The sequence below is a fragment of the Dreissena polymorpha genome, chromosome 3 (genome assembly GCF_020536995.1).
Source record: "Dreissena polymorpha isolate Duluth1 chromosome 3, UMN_Dpol_1.0, whole genome shotgun sequence".
NCBI lineage: Eukaryota > Metazoa > Mollusca > Bivalvia > Myida > Dreissenidae > Dreissena > Dreissena polymorpha.
The window spans coordinates 123,553,039-123,575,475 of record NC_068357.1 but is presented as its reverse complement, the minus strand read 5'-3'; the positions used below and the strand labels follow the sequence as shown (position 1 = coordinate 123,575,475).

At 38.0% G+C, this 22,437-nt stretch overlaps 1 protein-coding gene across 2 annotated transcripts in view; it reads left to right on the top strand.

The window, feature by feature from the left end:
• LOC127871299 (probable ATP-dependent RNA helicase DDX28) overlaps nt 1-22,437 on the top strand; it is a 35,877-nt gene that overhangs the window by 10,048 nt on the left and 3,392 nt on the right. For both annotated transcript variants that reach the window (XM_052414074.1, XM_052414075.1), the window contains exons 5-13: nt 4,276-4,333; nt 7,288-7,433; nt 8,382-8,462; nt 8,945-9,005; nt 12,578-12,684; nt 14,904-15,017; nt 18,414-18,510; nt 19,931-20,076; nt 21,740-21,832. In XM_052414074.1, coding sequence (XP_052270034.1) covers nt 4,276-4,333; nt 7,288-7,433; nt 8,382-8,462; nt 8,945-9,005; nt 12,578-12,684; nt 14,904-15,017; nt 18,414-18,510; nt 19,931-20,076; nt 21,740-21,832 — 903 coding nt within the window. The remainder of the gene's footprint in view (nt 1-4,275; nt 4,334-7,287; nt 7,434-8,381; nt 8,463-8,944; nt 9,006-12,577; nt 12,685-14,903; nt 15,018-18,413; nt 18,511-19,930; nt 20,077-21,739; nt 21,833-22,437) is intronic.

Here is a 22,437-nt window from a genome sequence, read left to right as displayed (position 1 = left end):
GCCCTCTTATTCTAAAAGAAAAAAGATAAGAGATGCAAAGTGATACTCGGCATGCCAAAAAATAATTCTTGACGGGTATTCACCAAGCAATTCTAAGACTTAAAAAAACAGAATAGTGTTAGACTCAATAAACACACCTCAGAGTTTGCAATAATGAGTCGCATTTTGAGAAAACTGGGCTTAATGCATGTGCGTAAAGTGTCATCCCAGATAGGCCTGTGTAGTCCACACAGGCTTATCAGGGACGACACTTTCCGCTTTTATGACATTTTTTGTTTAAATGAAGTCTCTTCTTAGCAAAGATCCAATTTAGGCAGAAAGTGTCGCCCTGATTAGCTAAGGCTAATCTGGGACGACACTTGACGCACTTGCATTATGCCCAGTTTTCTCAGAACACGACTCATATTCACAGGTTCAAAAGGGTGCTTATATCATAAGCGTATTGTTTTTAACAAATAATAATTCAATTTCAGGTGCTAACTGCCACCCTTGACTTGTTTTCAGGTAGTTTTAGAATATTAAAAGTTTTAAGAATATTCTTTATTTTTAGACTGAATGGTTGGTAAATACAGGCCCAACACATTCTATTTTTACCTCACCTGAGCACAACGTGCTCATGGTGAGCTTTTGTGATAATCTTTTGTCTGTCGTGCGCCGTCAACATTTGCCTTGTTAACTCCATAGAGGCCACATGTATTTCCAATCTTCATGAAATTTGGTCAGAAGATTGGTCTTAATGATATCTTGGATGAGTACAAAAATGGTTACGTTTGCATTGAAAAACAAGGCTGCCAAGGGGCGGGCATTTTTAGCTCGACTATTACATATGAAATATATATAGTAGAGCTATCCTCTCACCCCGGCGTCGGCGTTTCCGTGTCCGTTTGCATGCAAATGTTAAAGTTTGCGTACTACCCCAAATATTTTCAATGTCCTTTGACATATTGCTTTCATATTTTGCATACTTGTTAACCATCATGACCCCAACCTATAAACAAGAGCAGACAACTGTATCAAGCATTTTGACAGAATTATGGCCCCTTTTATACTTAGAATATGCATATTATTGATAAATCTATGTTAAAGTTTGACAAAACAACACTTACATGCTTACATGTACCTTACATACCACAATGCACTCCACCCAAACCATCCCCAACGCCGCCCCCCCCCCCTTTTTAGCTCATCTATTTTTTGAAAAAAAAATATGAGCTATTGTCATCACCTTGGCGTCGGCGTCGGCGTCTGGTTAAGTTTTGCGTTTAGGTCCACTTTTCTCAGAAAGTATCAATGCTATTGCATTCAAACTTGGTACACTTACTTACTATCATGAGGGGACTGGGCAGGCAAAGTTAGATAACTCTGGCGTGCATTTTGACAGAATTATGTGCCCTTTTTATACTTAGAAAATTGAAAAATTTTGGTTAAGATTTGTGTTAAGGTCCATTTTATTCCTTAAGTATCAAAGCTATTGCTTTCATACTTGCAACACTTACTAACTACCGTAAGGGGACTGTGCAGGCAAAGTTATGTAACTCTGACTGGCATTTGGACGGAATTATGAGCCCTTTATACTTAGAAAATTGAAAGTTTGGTTAAGTTTTGTGTTTTGGTCCACTTAACCCCTAAAGTATCATAGATATTGCTTTCATACTTGGAACACTCGCAAACTATCATAAGGGTACAGTAAAAGGACAAGTTGCATAGCTCTGCATGTCATTTTTACGGAATTATGGCCCTTTTTTGACTTAGTAACTTTGAATATATGGTTAAATTTTGTGTTTCGATCCACTTTACTTCTTAAGTATCAAGGCTATTGCTTTCAAACTTCAAATACTTTCATGCTATCATGAGGTTACTGTACCTGGCAAGTTGAATTTTACCTTGACATTTGAATGACCTTGACTCTCAAGGTCAAATTATTAAATTTCTCAATTAGATACTTGATTTCTCAATTTCTCAAATAAGATTTGATTGATACTTTGACAAAACTACTCTTACCTGACATACCACAATAGACTCCACCCAAACCATCGCCCGTGCCCCCCCCCCCCCCCAACCCCCCCCTCCCACAATTTTTTTTTTTTTTTTTTTTTATAAGATCATCTCACAAATGACCACCACACCCTCACACTATACCCCCCCCCCACCCCACCCCCTCCCCAATTTTTTTTTTAAACGGTTAAAAACAAAACTATTTATTTTGATTATTTTATGTTTGAAATACCGTCCAACCATCGCACCCAAGAATCCCCCCCACCCCCCCCTCCCCTCACCCGAATCCCCCCCCCCTTATTATTATTTTTTTTTTTTTTTAAGATCATCTCACAAATAACCACCACACCCTCACACTATACCCCCCCACCTCACTCCCCCTCCAATTTTTTTTTATGAAACGGTTAAAAAACACTAATATTTATTTTTTATTATTTTATGTTTGAAATACCGTCCAACCATCGAACCCGAGAATCCCCCCCCCACCCCCCCACCCCCCACCCGATTTTTTTTTTTCCTTTTTTTCGCATTTTTGGAAGAAAATGTAATAAATGTCCACACCCCCACACAATGCACTGCTCTTCACTCCACCCCTCCCTCCTTTGTGATTGAAAATGAGAGTCCCTTCACCTTTAAAAAGAAAATAGATGAGCGGTCTGCACCCGCAAGGCGGTGCTCTTGTTTTTTATTCTTATCTTGGAAAGCTCATCTATTAAATGATCACACAACCACCCAATCCCCCCCCCCCCCCCCCCCCCCATAAAACCAAAAACCAAAAGTTATTTTTATTTTTGAAAGATCATCTATTAAATGATCACACTTCCACATTATACCCCCCCCCCCCCCCTCCCTCTCCATGATGGCTTACGTTATACTGTCAAGCCCTCGAATAGTCAGGTGTGCTGTCCTCTGACAGCTCTTGTTCCTTTAATGGCTATAGTAATACCTTGTTAACACTCTAGAGGCCGCATTTACTGTCCGATGTTTATGAAACTTGGTCAGAAGATTCATCACAATAATATCTTGGAATAGTTAAAAAATGATGCCGGTTGGTAAAAAAAACATGGCCGCCAGGGGGCGGGGCATTTTTCCTTATGTGGCTATAGTAAAACCCTCTTAACACTCTAGAGGCCACATTTATTTTCCGATCTTGCACATAATGATCGCATCGTCCGTCCGTCAGTCCGTCCATCCGTCTGTCCTTCCGTCACACTTTCCGTCTGTCCTTCCGTCACACTTTGCGTTTAGATTTAGAAAAATGCTCATAACTTCTATGTCCCTTCACATAGCAACTTAATATTTGGCATGCATGTGTATCTCATGGAGCTGCACATTTTGAGTGGTGAAAGGTGAAGGTCATCCTTCAAGGTCAAATGTAAAAAAAACATGTATCAAAGCGGCGCAGTAGGGGGCATTGTGTTTCTGACAAACACATCTCTTGTTCAAATATTCTTTATTTGTATGTCTGAGTATTGCTTGGTAATACTGGGACAGATCTTGGGTCAAAAGTACGTTGTGTTTTTTTAAGTATGACAACAAATAAAAGTTTTTAACCAGGTTTTCGAAGGAAAAAACTGGTTATTAGATTGGCGAATGCAGGCGGGCTGGCTGGCTGGCGGGTGGGCGGAACAAGCTTGTCCAAGCCATAACTTTGTCGTTCATCGTGAGATTTTATAATCATTTGGCACATTTGTTAACCATCATTAGACGGTGTGTCGCGCGAAAAAATTACGTCAATATCTCCAAGGTCAAGGTCACACTTTGAGTTCAAAGGTAAAAAATAGCCATCAATGAGCTTGTCTGGGCTATAACTATGTCATTCATTATGAGATTTTAAAATCATTTGGCACATTTGTTCACCATCATGGGACGGTGTGTCGCACGAAAGAATCACGTCAATATCTCCAATGTCAAGGTTGCCACGGCTAAAAATAGATTAATTTTAAAACAAACTTACAAAGGGGGTTAATTTTGTTTGTTCATTTCAAAAGTTCAGTTTGAGTTGCCTCCCTTTATCAGATTTTTTTTCACAATGAAAACCTGGTTTTGTGACAATTTTGTCCCTTGTTACTGTTTATGACACAACAAATCAGTGATATATTCGTTGGATTTGCCTCACCTAAAAATTGTGAAATCAAAATATGTATGTGTTTAGTAATGTTCCATTCACTATTAACATTTATGGGATGGCTAATTTTATGGTGGCTAGAATACAGGTGGTCAGTTTGACCAAAATACACATAGGTATGGCAATATTGCCAATGTTTTTTTGTCTTGTAGAAGTTGGTGATTCCTGTGTTGAGGGGTGGACAACATGTGATCTGTGCAGCAGAGACAGGTGAGAATCTCGAGTGTGCTTGTAACAAATGAGTAATATTGATTAGGCTTATGTCGCACAATCAATCCTGTTTCTTCTGATGATACACACGCAATCTTGTTTCTGCTGATGACACACACGAGCAATCTTGTTTCTGCTGATGACACACACTAGCAATCTTGTTTCTGCTGATGACACACACGAGCAATCTTGTTTCTGCTGATGACACACACGAGCAATCTTGTTTCTGCTGATGACACACACGAGCAATCTTGTTTCTACTGATGACACACACGAGCAATCTTGTTTCTGCTGATGACACACACGAGCAATCTTGTTTCTGCTGATGACACACGCGAGCAATCTTGTTTCTGCTGATGACACACGAGCAATCTTGTTTCTGCTGATGACACATAAGTAATCATGTTTCTGCTAATGACACACAAGCGATCATGTTTCTGCTGATGACACACAAGCCATCTTGGATCTGCTGATGACACACAAGCGATCTTGGATCTGCTGATGACACACAAGCAAAAGAAATCCTGTTTCTGCTGATGACACACAAGCAATCTTGAGTATGCTGATGACACACAAACAAACTTGAGTATGCTGATGACACTAGCTATCTTAAGTATGCTGATGACACACAAGCAATCTTGAGTATGCTGATGACACACAAGCAAAAAAATCCTGTTTCTGCTGATGACACACAAGCAATCATGTTTCTGCTGATGACACATAAGCCATCTTGTTTATGCTGATGGCACAAAAGCAGTCATGTTTCTGCTGATGACACGAGCAATCTCGAGTATGCTGATTACACACAAGCAATCTTGAGTATGCTGATGACACACAAGCAAAAAATATATTCATGTTTCTGCTGATGACACACAAGCAATCATGTTTCTGCTGATGACACACAAGCGATCTTGAGTGTGCTGTCTGGGGCTTTGTAACAAAATGAATACAAATAAAAAAATATTTCTTTTAAATATCAAGGACTTCATTTTGACACTCCAGGTATTTATTGATGCCTACAGATAAGCTAGCAATAATGTATTGTAAACTCAAAAACGTTTAATAGTTTATAAGAATGCTAACAATAACAATCATTTTTGTGTGATTATACGCCCGTCTATGACGGGACGTATTATGGTATACCCCGCGTCCGTCTGTCCGTCCGTCTGTCCGTCCGTCTGTCCGTCCGTCTGTCCGTCCGTCCGTCCGTCCGTCCGTCCGTCCGTCCGTCCGTCTGTTAATGTCGTACGCTACGTCAAATATCCTTTGACAGATTTTCTTCAAATTTTAACACAATCTTAATATTGATAAACCCTGATCCCCTTTCGTTTTTGACGGAATTCTGAATTGTCGTTCCAGAGTTATGGGACTTTGTTCGTCAAAATTTCGTGATTTCATTGAATGTCCTACTGTAGCTCAAATATCCTTCGATGGATTTTTTTCAAATTTCAACACAATCTTAATATTGATAAACCCTGATCCCCTTTCGTTTTTGACGGAATTCTGAATTGTCGTTCCAGAGTTATGGGACTTTGTTCGTCAAAATTTCGTGATTTCATTGAATGTCCTACTGTAGCTATATAAAAATGTTAAAGTTGTTATAACTTTGGTATGCTTGGACCTAGAGTCTTGAAACTTGACATGAAGGTTGGCCAGAACTAGTAAGTAACCACTGGACATTTCAAGGTCATTCATTTGAAGGTCAAGGTCACTGTGACCTTGAATGTAAAAATGTTAAAGTTGTTATAACTTTGGTATGCTTGGACCTAGAGTCTTGAAACTTGACATGAAGGTTGGCCAGAACTAGTAAGTAACCCCTGGACATTTCAAGGTCATTCATTTGAAGGTCAAGGTCACTGTGACCTTGAATGTAAAAATGTTAAAGTTCTTATTTCATGTTATAACTTTGGTATGCTTGTACCTAGAGTCTTCAAACTTGAAATAAAGATTGGCCAGTACTAGAAGATGACCACTGGTCATTTCAATGTCATTCATTTGAAGGTCAAGGTCACTGTGACCTTAAATGTTAAAATGTTAAAATTGTTATAACTTTGGTATGCTTGGACATAGAGTCTTCAAACTTGACATGAAGGTTTGCAAGCACACTTAGATGACCACTGGTCATTTCAAGGTCATTCATTCTAAGGTCAAGGTCACTGTGACCTTAAATGTTATTGTTGTTCATGTATCCTACCGTAGCTCAAATATCCCCCGATGGATTTTTTATACGCCCGTCTATGACGGGACGTATTATGGTATACCCCGCGTCCGTCTGTCCGTCCGTCCGTCCGTCCGTCCGTCCGTCTGTTAATGTCGTACGCTACGTCAAATATCCTTTGACAGATTTTCTTCAAATTTTAACACAATCTTAATATTGATAAACCCTGATCCCCTTTCGTTTTTGACGGAATTCTGAATTGTCGTTCCAGAGTTATGGGACTTTGTTCGTCAAAATTTCGTGATTTCATTGAATGTCCTACTGTAGCTCAAATATCCTTCGATGGATTTTTTTCAAATTTCAACACAATCTTAATATTGATAAACCCTGATCCCCTTTCGTTTTTGACGGAATTCTGAATTGTCGTTCCAGAGTTATGGGACTTTGTTCGTCAAAATTTCGTGATTTCCATGCTCATGTACTTATAAAATAAACCATGTATTCAAATACAAATAAACTGAAGTAAAAAAATGATTCAAAGGGTTATTTATTACCTTACTACTTCATTGGCGAACGACGGGCGTATCATGCGCTCATGGCGCAGCTTTTATTAAGATTTTCCAATCTTTTTTTATTAATGATGTCTCTAAATTGTGCTTCAAAACTTCAAAATATACAGGACATTATCTTTTTTCTTTCCATTTAGAATGTACCTAGTTCTTTTTACCAAAGTAATTAAATTAAATTAACCTAATTCTACAATCTCTTATGACTTTTATGTTCCTTTGTACCACAGGTAGTGGCAAGACATTTGCATACATGTTGCCAATGGTTCACAACATTCTACAGCAGCGAGACTCTGGGATATACCAGCGTGACATCACCGGCTCCCCTGCCTGCATTGTGCTGGTCCCAACACATGATCTGGCTAGTCAACTCCGGGTAATCACATATCCTTGATCTCATATGTGTAGCTGTGATACAAATTAGCAGGAGTCCACAAGCCTTTGGCTTCTAGAAGCTGTGCTTGGTTTATTTTTGTTGGAAAATAAAAAATAAATCACCATTGTCAAGTGAATGTTAATTACAAATTATGTGGCAATGTTGAATGTTGTCATTTTGTTAACCAGGTTTTTAACCAGGTTTTCCGAAGGAAAAAACTGGTTATATGATTGGCGAATGCGGGCGGGCTGGCTGGCTGGCAGGCGGGCGGAACAAGCTCTTCCGGGCCATAACAATGTAGTTCATTGTCATATTTTAAAATCATTTGGCACATTTGTTCACCATCATTGGACGGTGTGTCGCACGAAATAATTACGTCGATATCTCCAAGGTCAAGGTCACACTTTGAGTTCAAAGGTCAAAATTGGCAATAAATGAGCTTGTCTGGGCCATAACTATGTCATTCATTGTGAGATTTTACTATTATTTGGCACATTTGTTCACCATCATGGGACAGTGTGTCGCACGAAAGAATCACGTGAATATCTCCAATGTCAAGGTCACCACAACTTTAAATAGATTTATTTTGAAACAAACTTACAAAGGGGGTTAATTTTGTTTGTTCATTTCAAAAGTTCAGTTTGAGTTGTCTCCTTTAATCAGATTTTTTTTAACAATGAAAACCTGGTTTTGTGACAATTTTGTCCCTTGTCTAAGAATGTATAATTACAATAAAATAAATTTGTAAAGAAAATCTTGCTGAAAAAAGCCAACATTGGAAATAAGTTTCTTTCATACTAAATCCTGCGGTAAAATAAGCATATTACTCATTGAGCCATGCTCGAGTCACTTTCATATGAAAAACTAGTATGTTGTTTCTTAGTTACTTAAATCACACAAGAGCCCTGGAGAAATCATTTATAATGTTAAGAACCATTCATTTTTCAGGATGTTTGTGTAAAGATGGCAGACTTTACTGAGTTGAAACCATTTATATGCACGGATGTCCGGAAAATGATATATCTTAAAGTGAGTTATTTTTTTAATTTTATCACTCATTTAAGCTACCCCATGATATTGATGTGTCAGTCAGTAAATAGACTGTTGTGTATTTCTCTGCAAGCCGTGTCTTTTGTGTTTTTTATTTTCCTTAAATATTTATCTTTGCATGTTATTCCTTTTTATGTGCCCCAGTCTATACTGGGGGACATATTGTTTTTTCCCTGTCTGTTCGTTGATTTGTTTGCGTCAAACTTTAACATTGGCCATAACTTTTACAATATTGAAGATAGCAACTTGATATTTGGCATGAATGCGTATCTCATGGAGCTTCAAATTTTGAGTGGTGAAAGGTCAAGGTCAAAGGTCAAATATAGGGGGGGGGGCAAAGTGTTTCACTAACATATCTTGTTTAAATTTAGATTTAAACTCATTTCTCATGTACTTAAATGAAAGCTTGTTGAAATGAGTCTGTGATATCAAGTTTGGATCCTCAGTGTCTTCTTTTTCAGGACACTGGACACGACATCTTGATTTCCACTCCGGCACTTGTGAAGAGATTTATCAAACACAGTAGGTGTTCCTGTTAGCTTCAAAAAAGCCTCTTTCTAGGAAAACTGGGCTTAATTCCCTTTTCAGAAGTTTAGTTCAGAATTAGCATGTGAAGTCCATACTGGCTTATTTAGAAACAAAACTTTCCATCTACTGTTAAACCATTATTAAATTGTCAGGCATTAACTTTCGTGTATTACATCAGTCGACCGATTGACAAATTCAAGATCCTAACAAACAATCATGTCCCATATTTGAACAAAATTAAGACTAATTAACCAAAGACATGAGGCATTAAAATCCAACGTAATCCACTCATACATACTCCGACTGTTTCGTAATCAAGATAATCCAGTTTTGACACAAAGGGGTGTAGATTACACAGTGTACTTAACGGACATGTGACATTGCTCTAAAACACGATTGCAGTACAGCTGTATTTACTGCATGGATTTTGTTTTGGTAGAATAGTAATGATTAGCGCTAATTGTTATCAGTCATAATATTTCTCTACCGAGGCAGTAGACTTGTCCAGTGTGATATCAGTCATTTTATTTCTCTACAGGGGCAGTAGACTTGTCCCATGTGATATCAGTCAGGATATTTCTCTACAGGGGCAGTAGACTTGTCCCATATGAAATCAGTCATTATATTTCTCTACAGGGGGCAGTAGACTTGTCCTGTGTGATATCAGTTATGATATTTCTCTACAGGGGGCAGTATACTTGTCCTGTGTGATATCAGTCAGGATATTTCTCTATAGGCGCAGTAGACTTGTCCTATTTGATATCACTCATGATATTTCTCTACAGGGGCAGTAGACTTGTATTGCGTGATATCAGTCATGATATTTCTCTAGTGATGCAGTAGACTTGCCCCATTTGATATCAGTTGTGATATTTCTCTACAGGGGCAGTAGACATGTCCCATTTGATATCAATCATGATATTTCTCTACAGGGGCAGTAGGCTTGTCCTGTGTGATATCAGTCATGATATTACTCTACAGAGGCAGTAGACTTGACCCATGTGATATCAGTCATGATATTTCTTTACAGAGGCAGTAGACTTGTCCCAATTGATATCAGTCATGATATTTCTCTACAGAGGCCGTAGACTTGTCCCATGTGATATCAGTAGTGATATTTCTCTACAGAGGCAGTAGACTTGTCCCATGTGATATCAGTAATGATATTTCTCTACAGAGGCAGTAGACTTGTTCAGTGTGTTATCAGTCATGATATTTCTCTACAGAGTCAGTAGACTTATCCTGTGTGATATCAGATGTGATATTTCTCTACAGAGGCAGTAGACTTGTCTGGTGTGATATCAGTCATATTTCTCTACAGGGGCAATGTACTTGTCCCATGGGTTATCTGTAATGATATTTCTCTACAGAGGTAGTAGACTTCTCCCGTGTTATATCAGTTGTGATATTTCTCTACAGGGGCAGCAGACTTGTCCCATGTGATATCTGTCATGATATTTCTCTACAGAGGCAGTAGACTTGTCCCATGTGATATCAGTCATGATATTTCTCTACAGAGGCAGTAGACTTGTCCTGTGTGATATCAGTGGTGATATTTCTCTACAGTGGCAGTAGACTTCTTCAGTTTGATATCAGTCATGATATTTCTCTACAGAGGCAGTAGAATTGTCCCTTGTGATATCAGTCATGATATTTCTCTACAGAGGCAGTAGACTTGTCCCATGTAATATAGGTCATGATATTTCTCTACAGAGGCAGTAGACCTTTCCCATATGATATCAGTCATGATATTTCTGTACAGAGGCAGTAGACTTGTCCCATGTGATATCAGTCATGATAGTTCTCTACAGTGGCAGTAAACTTGTCTCATGTGATATCAGTCATGATATTTCTCTACAGAGGCAGTAGACTTGTCCCGTGTGATATCAGTCATGATATTACTCTACAGAGGCAGAAGACTTGTCCCATGTGATATCAGTCATGATATTTCCCTACAGAGGCAGTAGACTTGTCCCTTGTGATATCAGTCATGATATTTCTCTACAGAGGCAGTAGACTTGTCCCTTGTGATATCAGTCATGATATTTCTATACAGAGGCAGTAGACTTGTCCCATATGAAATCAGTCATTATATTTCTCTATGGGGGCAGTAGACTTGTCCTGTGTGATATCAGATGTTATATTTCTCTACAGAGGCAGTATACTTGTCTGGTGTGATATCAGTCATATTTCTCTACAGGGGAAATGTACTTGTCCCATGTGATATCTGTAATGATATTTCTCTACAGAGGTAGTAGACTTGTCCCGTGTTATATCAGTTGTGATATTTCTCTACAGGGGCAGCAGACTTGTCCCATGTGATATCTGTCATGATATTTCTCTACAGAGGCAGTAGACTTGTCCCATGTGATATCAGTCATGATATTTCTCTACAGAGGCAGTAGACTTGTCCTGTGTGATATCAGTGGTGATATTTCTCTACAGTGGCAGTAGACTTCTTCAGTTTGATATCAGTCATGATATTTCTCTACAGAGGTAGTAGAATTGTCCCTTGTGATATCAGTCATGATATTTCTCTACAGAGGCAGTAGACTTGTCCCATGTAATATCAGTCATGATATTTCTCTACAAAGGCAGTAGACTTGTCCTATATGATATCAGTCATGATATTTCTGTACAGAGGCAGTAGACTTGTCCCATGTGATATCAGTCATGATAGTTCTCTACAGTGGCAGTAAACTTGTCTCATGTGATATCAGTCATGATATTTCTCTACAGAGGCACTTGACTTGTCCCGTGTGATATCAGTCATGATATAACTCTACAGAGGCAGTAGACTTGTCCCATGTGATATCAGTCATGATATTTCCCTACAGAGGCAGTAGACTTGTCCCTTGTGATATCAGTCATGATATTTCTCTACAGAGGCAGTAGACTTGTCCCTTGTGATATCAGTCATGATATTTCTATACAGAGGCAGTAGACTTGTCCCATATGAAATCAGTCATTATATTTCTCTATGGGGGCAGTAGACTTGTCCTGTGTGATATCAGATGTTATATTTCTCTACAGAGGCAGTATACTTGTCTGGTGTGATATCAGTCATATTTCTCTACAGGGGAAATGTACTTGTCCCATGTGATATCTGTAATGATATTTCTCTACAGAGGCAGTATACTTGTCTGGTGTGATATCAGTCATATTTCTCTACAGGGGAAATGTACTTGTCCCATGTGATATCTGTAATGATATTTCTCTACAGAGGTAGTAGACTTGTCCCGTGTTATATCAGTTGTGATATTTCTCTACAGGGGCAGCAGACTTGTCCCATGTGATATCTGTCATGATATTTCTCTACAGGGGCAGTAGACTTGTCCCATGTGATATCAGTCATGATATTTCTCTACAGGGGCAGTAGACTTGTCCCATGTGATATCAGTCATGATATTTCTCTACAGAGGCAGAAGACTTGTCCCATGTGATATCGGTCATGATATTTCTCTATAGAGGCAGTAGACTTGTCCCGTGTGATATCAGTTGTGATATTTCTCTACAGGGGCAGTAGACTTGTCCCATGTGATATCTGTCATTATATTTCTCTACAGAGGCAGTAAACTTGTCCCGTGTGATATCAGTGGTGGTAGATGAGGCAGACACTCTTATGGACGACAGCTTCAGTGCCGACACCCTTAGTGTGCTACGCAGTCTGCAGGTATGAAAGATCAAATCTTCTGTTCTTCATATGGTCACTACATATCAGTCGCTTGAATTTGGTTTATTCATAGCAAATTGTCTTGATTTGTATGCCCCCTTTTCTTTGAAAGGGGGTATAAAGTATCCCACTGTCCGTCTGTCTGTCAGTCTGTCACACTTTTCGTGTTCGCTCTCTAATTCAAATAGTTTTCATTTGATCTTTACGAAACTTGGTCAGAAGTTGTATCTAGACAATATCTAGGTCAGGTTCGAAAATGGGTCATGCCGGGTCAAAAACTAGGTCAAAAGGTCGAAAAAACAAATCCAAGGGAAGTAATGAGCTTTAAATGGACATAATTATCTGACCTGCCAAATTATATTGTTGTTAAATAAATCAAAGCGGTGCAGTAGGTGGCATTAATAAATAAATCAAAGCGGTGCAGTAGGCGACAAACACATCGTGGTAAAAGGTCAAGGTCATCCTTCAAGGTCTAAGGTGAAAAATACAAATCCAAGGGAAGTAATTAGCTTCAAAGGGAGATAATTATTCAATATTGAATATAACAACTTGATATTTGGCATGCATGTGTATCTTATGGACCTGCACATTTTGAGTGTTGAATCTCCAGTCACTGTAGTGGCTTTTAATTATTTGCTTCTTTAAATAGAGATTTGTTAGAAACAATTATTTTCAAGGGAAGTAATTTATAAAATTATAAATTTCAGATTATATATTTCCTTACCAAGAATTTAAGTTCTTTTCACAGTCACTGTACAGATTTTTATGTCCCCGGATAGATAGATCGGGGTATATTGTTTTTGGCATGTCTGTCTGTCATTCTGTCCCAAAACTTTAAGGTTACAGAAAAGCTTTGCAATAACTTTTGAAATATTGAAAATAGCAACTTGATATTTGGCATGCACATGTATCTCATGGAGCTGCACATTTTGAGTTGTGAAAGGTCAAGGTCATCCTTCAAGGTCAAAGGTAAACAATTTAAAACTTTAATATATTAAAGTTTTGCAATAACTTTTGAAATATTGAACATAGCAACTTGATATTTGGCATGCATGTGTATCTCATTGAGCTGCACATTTTGAGTGGTGAAAGGTCAAGGTCAAGGTCATCCTTCAAGGTCAAAGGTCGACAATTTAAACCTTTAATATAGTAAAGTTTTGCAATAACTTTTGAAATATTGAACATAGCAACTTGATATTTGACATGCATGTGTATCTCATGGAGCTGCACATTTTGAGTGGTGAAAGGTCAAGTTCATCCTTCTAGGTCAAAGCTAAAAAAAAAGCGGTGCATTAGGGGGCATTGTGTTTCTGACAACCACATATCTTGTTTATTTTGGTTATTTATAACTTAAATGATTGATTTGTCAAAGTTTTTTTTAATGATATAATTTTCATTTCTTTCCTGTACTTATTTGTAAATGGTAGGGTTCATTACATACCTGTGGACTTATGTCCATAGATACATGATGAACTCTGGCTATGATCTCTTTGATAAACCACATGCCTTGGTTGTCAGTGATGTCTGACTTGGTCATTTTTGCCTGTCTACAGACCCCCTCCCCCCCAAGGTTGGATTGGACAAAATCCAAGGGAAGTAATAAGCGTTAAAGGGAGATGATTTCTATACCTGCCAAGTGATAAATATAAATTTTATTTCAAAACGGCCCAGAAAGGGTCATTGTGTTTCTGACAAACACATCTATTGTTCTTAAATTGTTAACAAAAAGTAGTTTGAACTGTAAATGTAAAATGTTGGTGTCTGACTTGCAATTGGGTGGTTCTGAGTATTTTGTGGCAGCATTAAATCAATGTTCTCAAAACAGTTAATGAGACATGTCATGCGATAATTGGTCTTATGCAATATCGGCCAGCGTAGCTCCAGACCAGCCTGTGTAGATGCACTGTAGGAGCTACCCTGTCTGCGTATGAGGCTTCTAAATCATGAGTGACTTTATAGGGAACAGTGTATATCTTAACCAGCATGTACAATTGTGCAGGCTGGTAAGAAGCTACAATGGCAGCTTAGGGTGTTAGACCCATTTTTCATGACCCAACTCAAAAGATCTTTCCTCCGTGGATTCCCGTAGCTTGATTTTTTGCAAGAAAGGTCTTGCTTGATACGAAAAGAAAATAAATGCAGAAAGTGTTGTCCCTGATTAGCCTGTGATCATTTGTTGAAGATCAAATGCAAACTACCACACCCCGTGTCTGCTGTAGGTTGGTGGCAGCGCCCCCACAGACGATGTGCAGGTCAATGAGGGGGTCCAGGTGGTTCTGGTCAGCGCAACCTTCCCTCGAGGGCTGGATGGGACCCTTGGCAACATCCTACCTGTAAGTCTCTATGCTTTGTGTTGAGAATTAAGAAACTGAGACTTGTGAATTATGGGAGCTAGACCTACGACTTGAAAATTAAGGGAACTAAACCTTACAGTTGAGAATTATGGGAACTAAGACCTTAGACTTGAGAATTATGTGAACTAAGACCTTAGACTTGAGAATTACCGGAACTAAGACCTTAGACTTGAGAAATGGGAACTAAGACCTTAGACTTGAGAATTATGAAAACTAAGGCCTTAGACTTGAGAATTATGGGAACTTAGATTTGAGAATTATGGGAACTAAGATCTTAGATTTGAGAATTATGGGATTTAGACCTTAGACTTGAGAATTAAGAGAACTAGACCTTAGACTTGATAATTATGGGAACTAAGACCTTAGACTTGAGAATTAAGAGAACTAGACCTTAGACTTGAGAATTATGGGAACAAGACCTTAGTCTTGAGAATTAAGGGAACTAGACCTCAGACTTAAGAATTAATGGGAACGAAGACCTTAGACTTGAGAATTATGGGAACTAAGACCTTAGACTGGAGAATTATGGGAACTAAGACCTTAGACTTGAGAATTAATGAAACTAAGTCTTTAGACTTAAGAATTATGGGAACTAAGACCTTAGACTTTAGAATTATGGGAACTATGACCTTAGACTAGAGAATTATGGGAACTAAGACCTTTGACTTTAGAATTATGGGAACTAAGACCTTATACTTAAAAATTATGGGAACTTAGATCTTAGACTTGAAATTTTTGGGAACTAACCCCTTAGACTTGAGAATTATAAGACTAAGACCTTAGACTTGATAATGAAGGGAACTAAGACCTTAGACTTGATAATTAAAGGAACAAACACCTTAGACTTGAGAATTATGGGAACTAAATCCTTACACTTGAGAATTGAGGGAACTAAAACCTTAGACTTGAGAATTAAGGGAACTAAGACCTTAGACTTGAGAATTATGGGAACTAAGACCTAAGTCTTGAGAATTAAGGGAACTCAGACCTTAGACATGAGAATTAATGGAACTAAGACCTTAGACTTGAGAATTATGGGAACTAAGACCTTAGACTTGAAAATTAAGGGAACTAAGACCTTAGACTTGAAAATTAAGGGAACTAAGACCTTAGACTTGAGAATTAAGGGAACAAGACCTTAGACTTGAGAATTAAGGGAACTAAGACTTTAGACTTGATAATGAAGGGAACTAAGACCTTAGACTTGAGAATTAAAGGAACTAACACCTTAGACTTGAGAATTATGGGAACTAAATCCTTACACTTGATAATTAAGGGAACTAAGATCTTAGACTTGAGAATTAAGGGAAAAAGACCTTAGACTTGAGAATTATGGGAACTAAGATCTTAGACATGAGAATTAAGGGAACTAAGACCTTAGACTTGAGAATTAAGGGAACTAAGACCTTAGACTTGAGAATTAAGGGAACTAAGACTTTAGACTTGATAATGAAGGGAACTAAGACCTTAGACTTGAGAATTAAAGGAACTAACACCTTAGACTTGAGAATTATGGGAACTAAATCCTTACACTTGAGAATTAAGGGAACTAAGATCTTAGACTTGAGAATTAAGGGAACTAGACCTTAGACTTGAGAATTAAGGGAACTAAGATCTTAGACATGAGAATTAAGGGAACTAAGACCTTAGACTTGAGAATTAAGGGAACTAAGACCTTAGACTTGAGAATTAAGGGAACTAAGACCTTGGACTTGAGAATTATGGGAACTAAGACCTTAGACTTGAGAATTAAGGGAACTAAGACCTTAGACTTGAGAATTAAGGGAACTAGCTACCAGCATAAAACCAGATTTTAGATGCTTATTAGAAACTAAGGGTTAGAAATCAAGCCTTTAAAACCTGAATTTAGTAAGAAAGGTATTAAATTTAATGTTAAGGGACTACAAATGCGTAAAAATACTGATGTAAGTGGTAAAGGGCTATTTGATTTATACCTGTGGTTATCAGATCATTGTCAATGGCTTTCTAGTCAAAACCGTAATTGTACAGGTATACTGTTACCTTTATAGTCTTGACAATATAAACATGTTAAATAAGTATACATTAACATTTAATTTTCAATGAAGAGTGATCATGTAATGCTAGTGCCACATACATGTGAATGGAAATAAAAATGTATTGATATATTGGAACAATTGTCTTCCTGATTTTTTTTTTAACAGAGAGTAATCTTCCTTTCGTTTCCTCAGCTTTTAAAGGCTGCAAACCTTCCAGTAGATATCATAATAAATGAAATCGATGGGAAATGTCAGTATTTCAACAGGCCCTGTTTTTTGCCTAACCATTTCCAATTGACCACAAAGGCCCTGTTTTTTTCTAGCTACACAGCCTGTCCCAGTTGACCACAAAGGCTCTGTTTTTGTCTAGCTACATAGCATGTCCCAATTGACCACAAAAGCTCTGTTTTTGTCAAGCTACACAGCGTGTCCCAATAGACCACCAAAGCTCTGTTTTTGTCTAGCTACACAGCGTGTCCGAGTTGACCACAAAGGCTCTGTTTTTGTCTAGCTACACAGCATGTTCTAGTTGACCACAAAAGCTCTGTTTTTGTCTAGCTACACAGCGTGTCCCAATTGACCACAAAAGCACTGTTATTGTCTATCTACACAGCGTGACCCAATTGACCACAAAAGCTCTGTTTTTGTCTAGCTACACAGCGTGTCCCAATTGACCACAAAAACTCTGTTTTTGTCTAGCTACACAGCCTGTCCCAGTTGACCGCAAAGGCTCTGTTTTTGTCTAGCTACACAGCGTGTCCCAATTGACCACAAAAGCTCTGTTTGTGTCTAGCTACACAGCGTGTCCCAATTGACCACAAAAGCTCTGTTTTTGTCTAGCTACACAGTGTATCCCAGTTGACTACAAAGGCTCTGTTTTTGTCTAGCTACACAGCATGTTCTAGTTGACCACAAAAGCTCTGTTTTTGTCTAGCTACACAGCGTGTCCCAATTGACCACAAAAACTCTGTTTTTGTCTAGCTACACAGCCTGTCCCAGTTGACCACAAAGGCTCTGTTTTTGTCTAGCTACACAGCGTGTCCCAATTGACCATAAAAGCTCTGTTTTTGTCTAGCTACACAGCGTGTCCCAATTGACCACAAAAGCTCTGTTTTTGTCTAGCTACACAGTGTATCCCAGTTGACCACAAAGGCTCTGTTTATGTCTAGCTACACAGCGTGTCCCAGTTGACCACAAAGGTTCTGTTTTTGTTTCGCTACAAAGCGTATCCCAGTTGACCACAAAGGCTCTGTTTTTGTCTAGCTACACAGTGTATCCCAGTTGACCACAAAGGCTCTGTTTTCGTTTAGCTACACAGTGTATCCCAGTTGACCACAAAGGCTCTGTTTTTGTCTAGCTACACAGCGTATCCCAGTTGACCACAAAGGCTCTGCATCGCCTCATGCCTCATGTGCCTCAGAAGTTCATGAAGATGAAACCAAAAGACAAACTCCGTAAGTATGGTGACAAAGTTTAAGCATTCTTAAGTTCATGAAGATGAAACCAAAAGACAAACTCCGTGAGTATGGTTACAAAGTTCAAGCATTCTTAAGTTCATGAAGATGAAACCAAAAGACAAACTCTGTAAGTATGGTACAAAGTTTAAGCATTCTTAAGTTCATGAAGATGAAACCAAAAGACAAACTCAGTAAGTATGGTGACAAAGTTTAAGCATTCTTAAGTTCATAAAGATGAAACCAAAAGACAAACTACGTAAGTATGGTTACACAGTGGCTGTATTTAGAAGTTCATGAAGATGAAACCAAAATACAAACTTCGTTAGTATGATTACACAGTTTAAGCATTCTTAAGTTCATGAAGATGAAACCAAAAGACAAACACCATAAGAAAGATTACCTACACAGTTTAAGCGTTAAGTTCATGAAGATGAAACCAAAAGACAAACTCCGTAAGTATAGTGACAAAGTTTAAGCATTCTTAAGTTCATGAAAATGAAACCCAAAAACAAACTACGTAAGTATGGTTACACAGTGGCTGTATTTAGAAGTTCATGAAGATGAAACCAAAATACAAACACCATAAGAAAAATTACCTACACAGTTTAAGCATTATGTTCATGAAGATGAAACCAAAAGACAAACTTTGCAAGTATAATTATACTGTGGCAGTATTCAGAAGTTCATGAAACTGAAAGACAAACTTTCTAAGTATAATTATACAATAAGAGCATTAAGTAGTTTGATGTTATTGAAACTAAAAGACAACCTGAGCAGTTTGAGTTATGCTTGCATTGTTTTTTCTTTCAATTAAGACTTGTTTGTTGGATGTAAAAAAACAACAATTATCATCAACATTTTATAACGTTTATTGAATATTGCCCCCGTGAAGAGGACGAAGAACTTGCTATGATCTTTATGTATTTACTTTTTAGCAGCTAAATGCTTCATGAGTGAGCTTAAACCCTTTACCCACTTAGATACGTATTTTCACACATTTTTTGTCCCATAGAAAGGTAAATTAAATTTAAGACCTTTCTTTCTGGATTCAAGTCTTTAAGGCTTCAACTCCAAACATGAGATACTGATGAGCAGCAAAGAGCATAAAACCTGAACTGTCTGCGAGTTATTGCAGGCTGTTCTGGTTATATGCTGTTTGCACATAGCCATTTTTACTTTGTTCTTAGTGGGAAAGGGTTAATAAAATTCTAATCTGTAATAAATCAATGACGTTTTTGTCCTTTTGCTATTTTAAAATATGTTCATCGCTCAGAAAGTCAGCAAATAAATAATTTAAAAAAAAAAAAGTTTGAAACCAAATCCTGTATTCACCTACACACTCCTAGTCGTAAACATAAACCACTTACTGGCTAAAACTTAAGAAAATGATTTGGGGGTGTTTAATGTTTATTCCCAGCTACAATTGTGGAAATGTTGAAGTCAAAACCCGACGTCACGTTCATGGTGTTCTGTAACACGACGCGTTCCTGCTTCTGGCTCAGTCAGACCCTGGCTGAGGTTGGGGTAGACAACTCCTGTGTGTCTGGAGACATGACAGCTGAAGTAAGTTATCTCCCTTAGTGGCTAGGGCTTATATTTGAGCCATGCTGTTTAATGCATGTGTGCAAAGTGTCATCCCAGATTGGCCTTTGTGTTCTGCACAGGCTAATCAGGGACAACATTTTCCGCAGTTTTGATATTTTTTGTCTCTTTGCAAAAAAATCAAATTTATGTGGAAAGTGCCGTTCTTGATTAGCCTGTGTGGACTGCACAGGCTAATCTGGGGCAACACTCTTTGCACATGCAATAAACCCCCTTTTCACAGAGCATGGCCCATTTGAAAAGCTTCTTAAAATATACTTGTCAGTTGTGCTTTGTGAGTCATGGAACATTTGAGATCAATGTTTCTATATGAAATCCTGTGATATCTGTTAACAAAATAATAAAGGTATTAACAAGCAAATTAGCAATATTTATGTGTGAATGTACATGATAATATTCAAAATCGAAACAGCTATGGAGTAAAATGAATGCTTTCCTGCACTTTTTATCGGACAACATAGACACTTGCAAAAATAATTCTTAGTTTTTGGAATTGTGCATGTGCTATTTTTATCATCATTTTTTTTATCAAATGATTTCACCTTTTTTAACTTGACATTTGATGACCACATGCTATTTGTTTCAATATGTGATATGGGAGACTTTTCGATGTTTAGTTGTGAATTGTTTTGATATGTTGAAGGCACAGAAACGCATGTGTATATGTCTTGTGCAGAAGAAAGGGACATGTGCATATCATAACAATTCTAATTTGAAACAGATACAATATATAAAAATTCAAGGTATATTAGGAGTTATTTCAGCAGGCTAAATTTTAGTTATTGCTGTTATAACCAATTGTTTGTCTTCCGATGCTTGTAGTCCCCTTCCGGTGAAACTGGAGGGGACTTATGGTTTGCGCTCTGTGTGTCCATGAGTCTGTCAGTCAGTCAGGCAGTCAGTCAGTCAGTCTGTCACACTTTTCTGGATCCTGGGATAACTTTGAAAGTTCTACATATTTTTTCATGAAACTTGAAACACGAATAGATGGCAATATGGAGATTTTGCACGTTATTTCATTTTGTTCCTACGTCAAAAATTCTGGTTGCTATGGCAACAAATATAAAAAATAAAAACCTGACAATGGTGGAGTTTCTACTGGTAGGAGACCATATTGCTTGACAAAAGTCTTGTTATCAAACCACTCGGGGTAAGTATGTCATGCGTTAACTGAATGACAAATATGTTTTAACCACTTCAGCAAATATTCAAGTGGACCGCTAAACTAAGCTTCGGAAAGCCTGAATTTTCTTTTTTTACACAATGTCTGTAACACAACATTAACAACATTTGATACACCGCAATATAAATATCTGTATCATATATGTGATGCCATTGTAATTTTTTACCTTTTACCACTTAGATACGTATTTAAGCTTTTACCACTTAGATGTGTATTTTGACGTGTTTTTAGTCCGTTAGAAAGTTAAATTTAATCAAAGATCTTTCTGAATAGATTCAAGTTTTAAAGGCTTCATTTCCAACCCTGAGATACTGATGAGCTGTTTTATGCAGTTTGCACATTTTCACCTTGCTTCTGAGTTGGGTAAGGGTTAAAGTTTGATTTTGCATAACCCTAACATTCTGTTTCTTCTGGTCTGTGATCTGCCTGTATGTGTTGTAGGACAGACAGAAGGCATTGAAGGCTTTCAGTTCCAGGAAGTCAAAGGTCATCGTCTGTACAGACATCCTGTCTCGGGGCATGGACATACAGAATGTGAGTCAAAATAGTCTCTTGGGCAGTGGACATACATTTGAGCTACGTTCTGGAAAAACTGAGCTTAATGCATGTGTGTGAATGGTCGTTCCTGATTAGCCATTGCAGCCATTTACAGAACAACACTTTCAGCTCAGACTGGATTTTTGTTTAGAGGAGACCTCCTTTAACCCTTTGCATGCTGGGTAATTTGTCTTCTGCTAAAATGTCGTCTGCTGAATTTCTAAAATAAGCATTTTCTTCATTTTTTTTCAAAGAATACTATCAGAATAGCAAACAGTTTGGATCCAGATGAGACGCCACGTTCTGTGGCGTCTCATCTGGATCCAAACTGTTTGCAAAGGCCTTTAAAATTCAGCACCAGCGCTTTAAGGGTTAAACAAAAAATTCTATACAAGCGGAAAGTGTCATCCCTGATAAGCCTGTGCAGTGCAAATAGGCTTATCTGGGACGACCCTTTTTGTACATGCATTTAGTCCAGTTTTCGTAGCCCTAATCTCATTTCTTGTTCAGCATATTTCACATTGTTGAGTTAGCGAAATGTTTACTATCTATGAGCATATCTTGCCAAGCGACAAGTAATGTTTTTGACAGTATAAATGTAT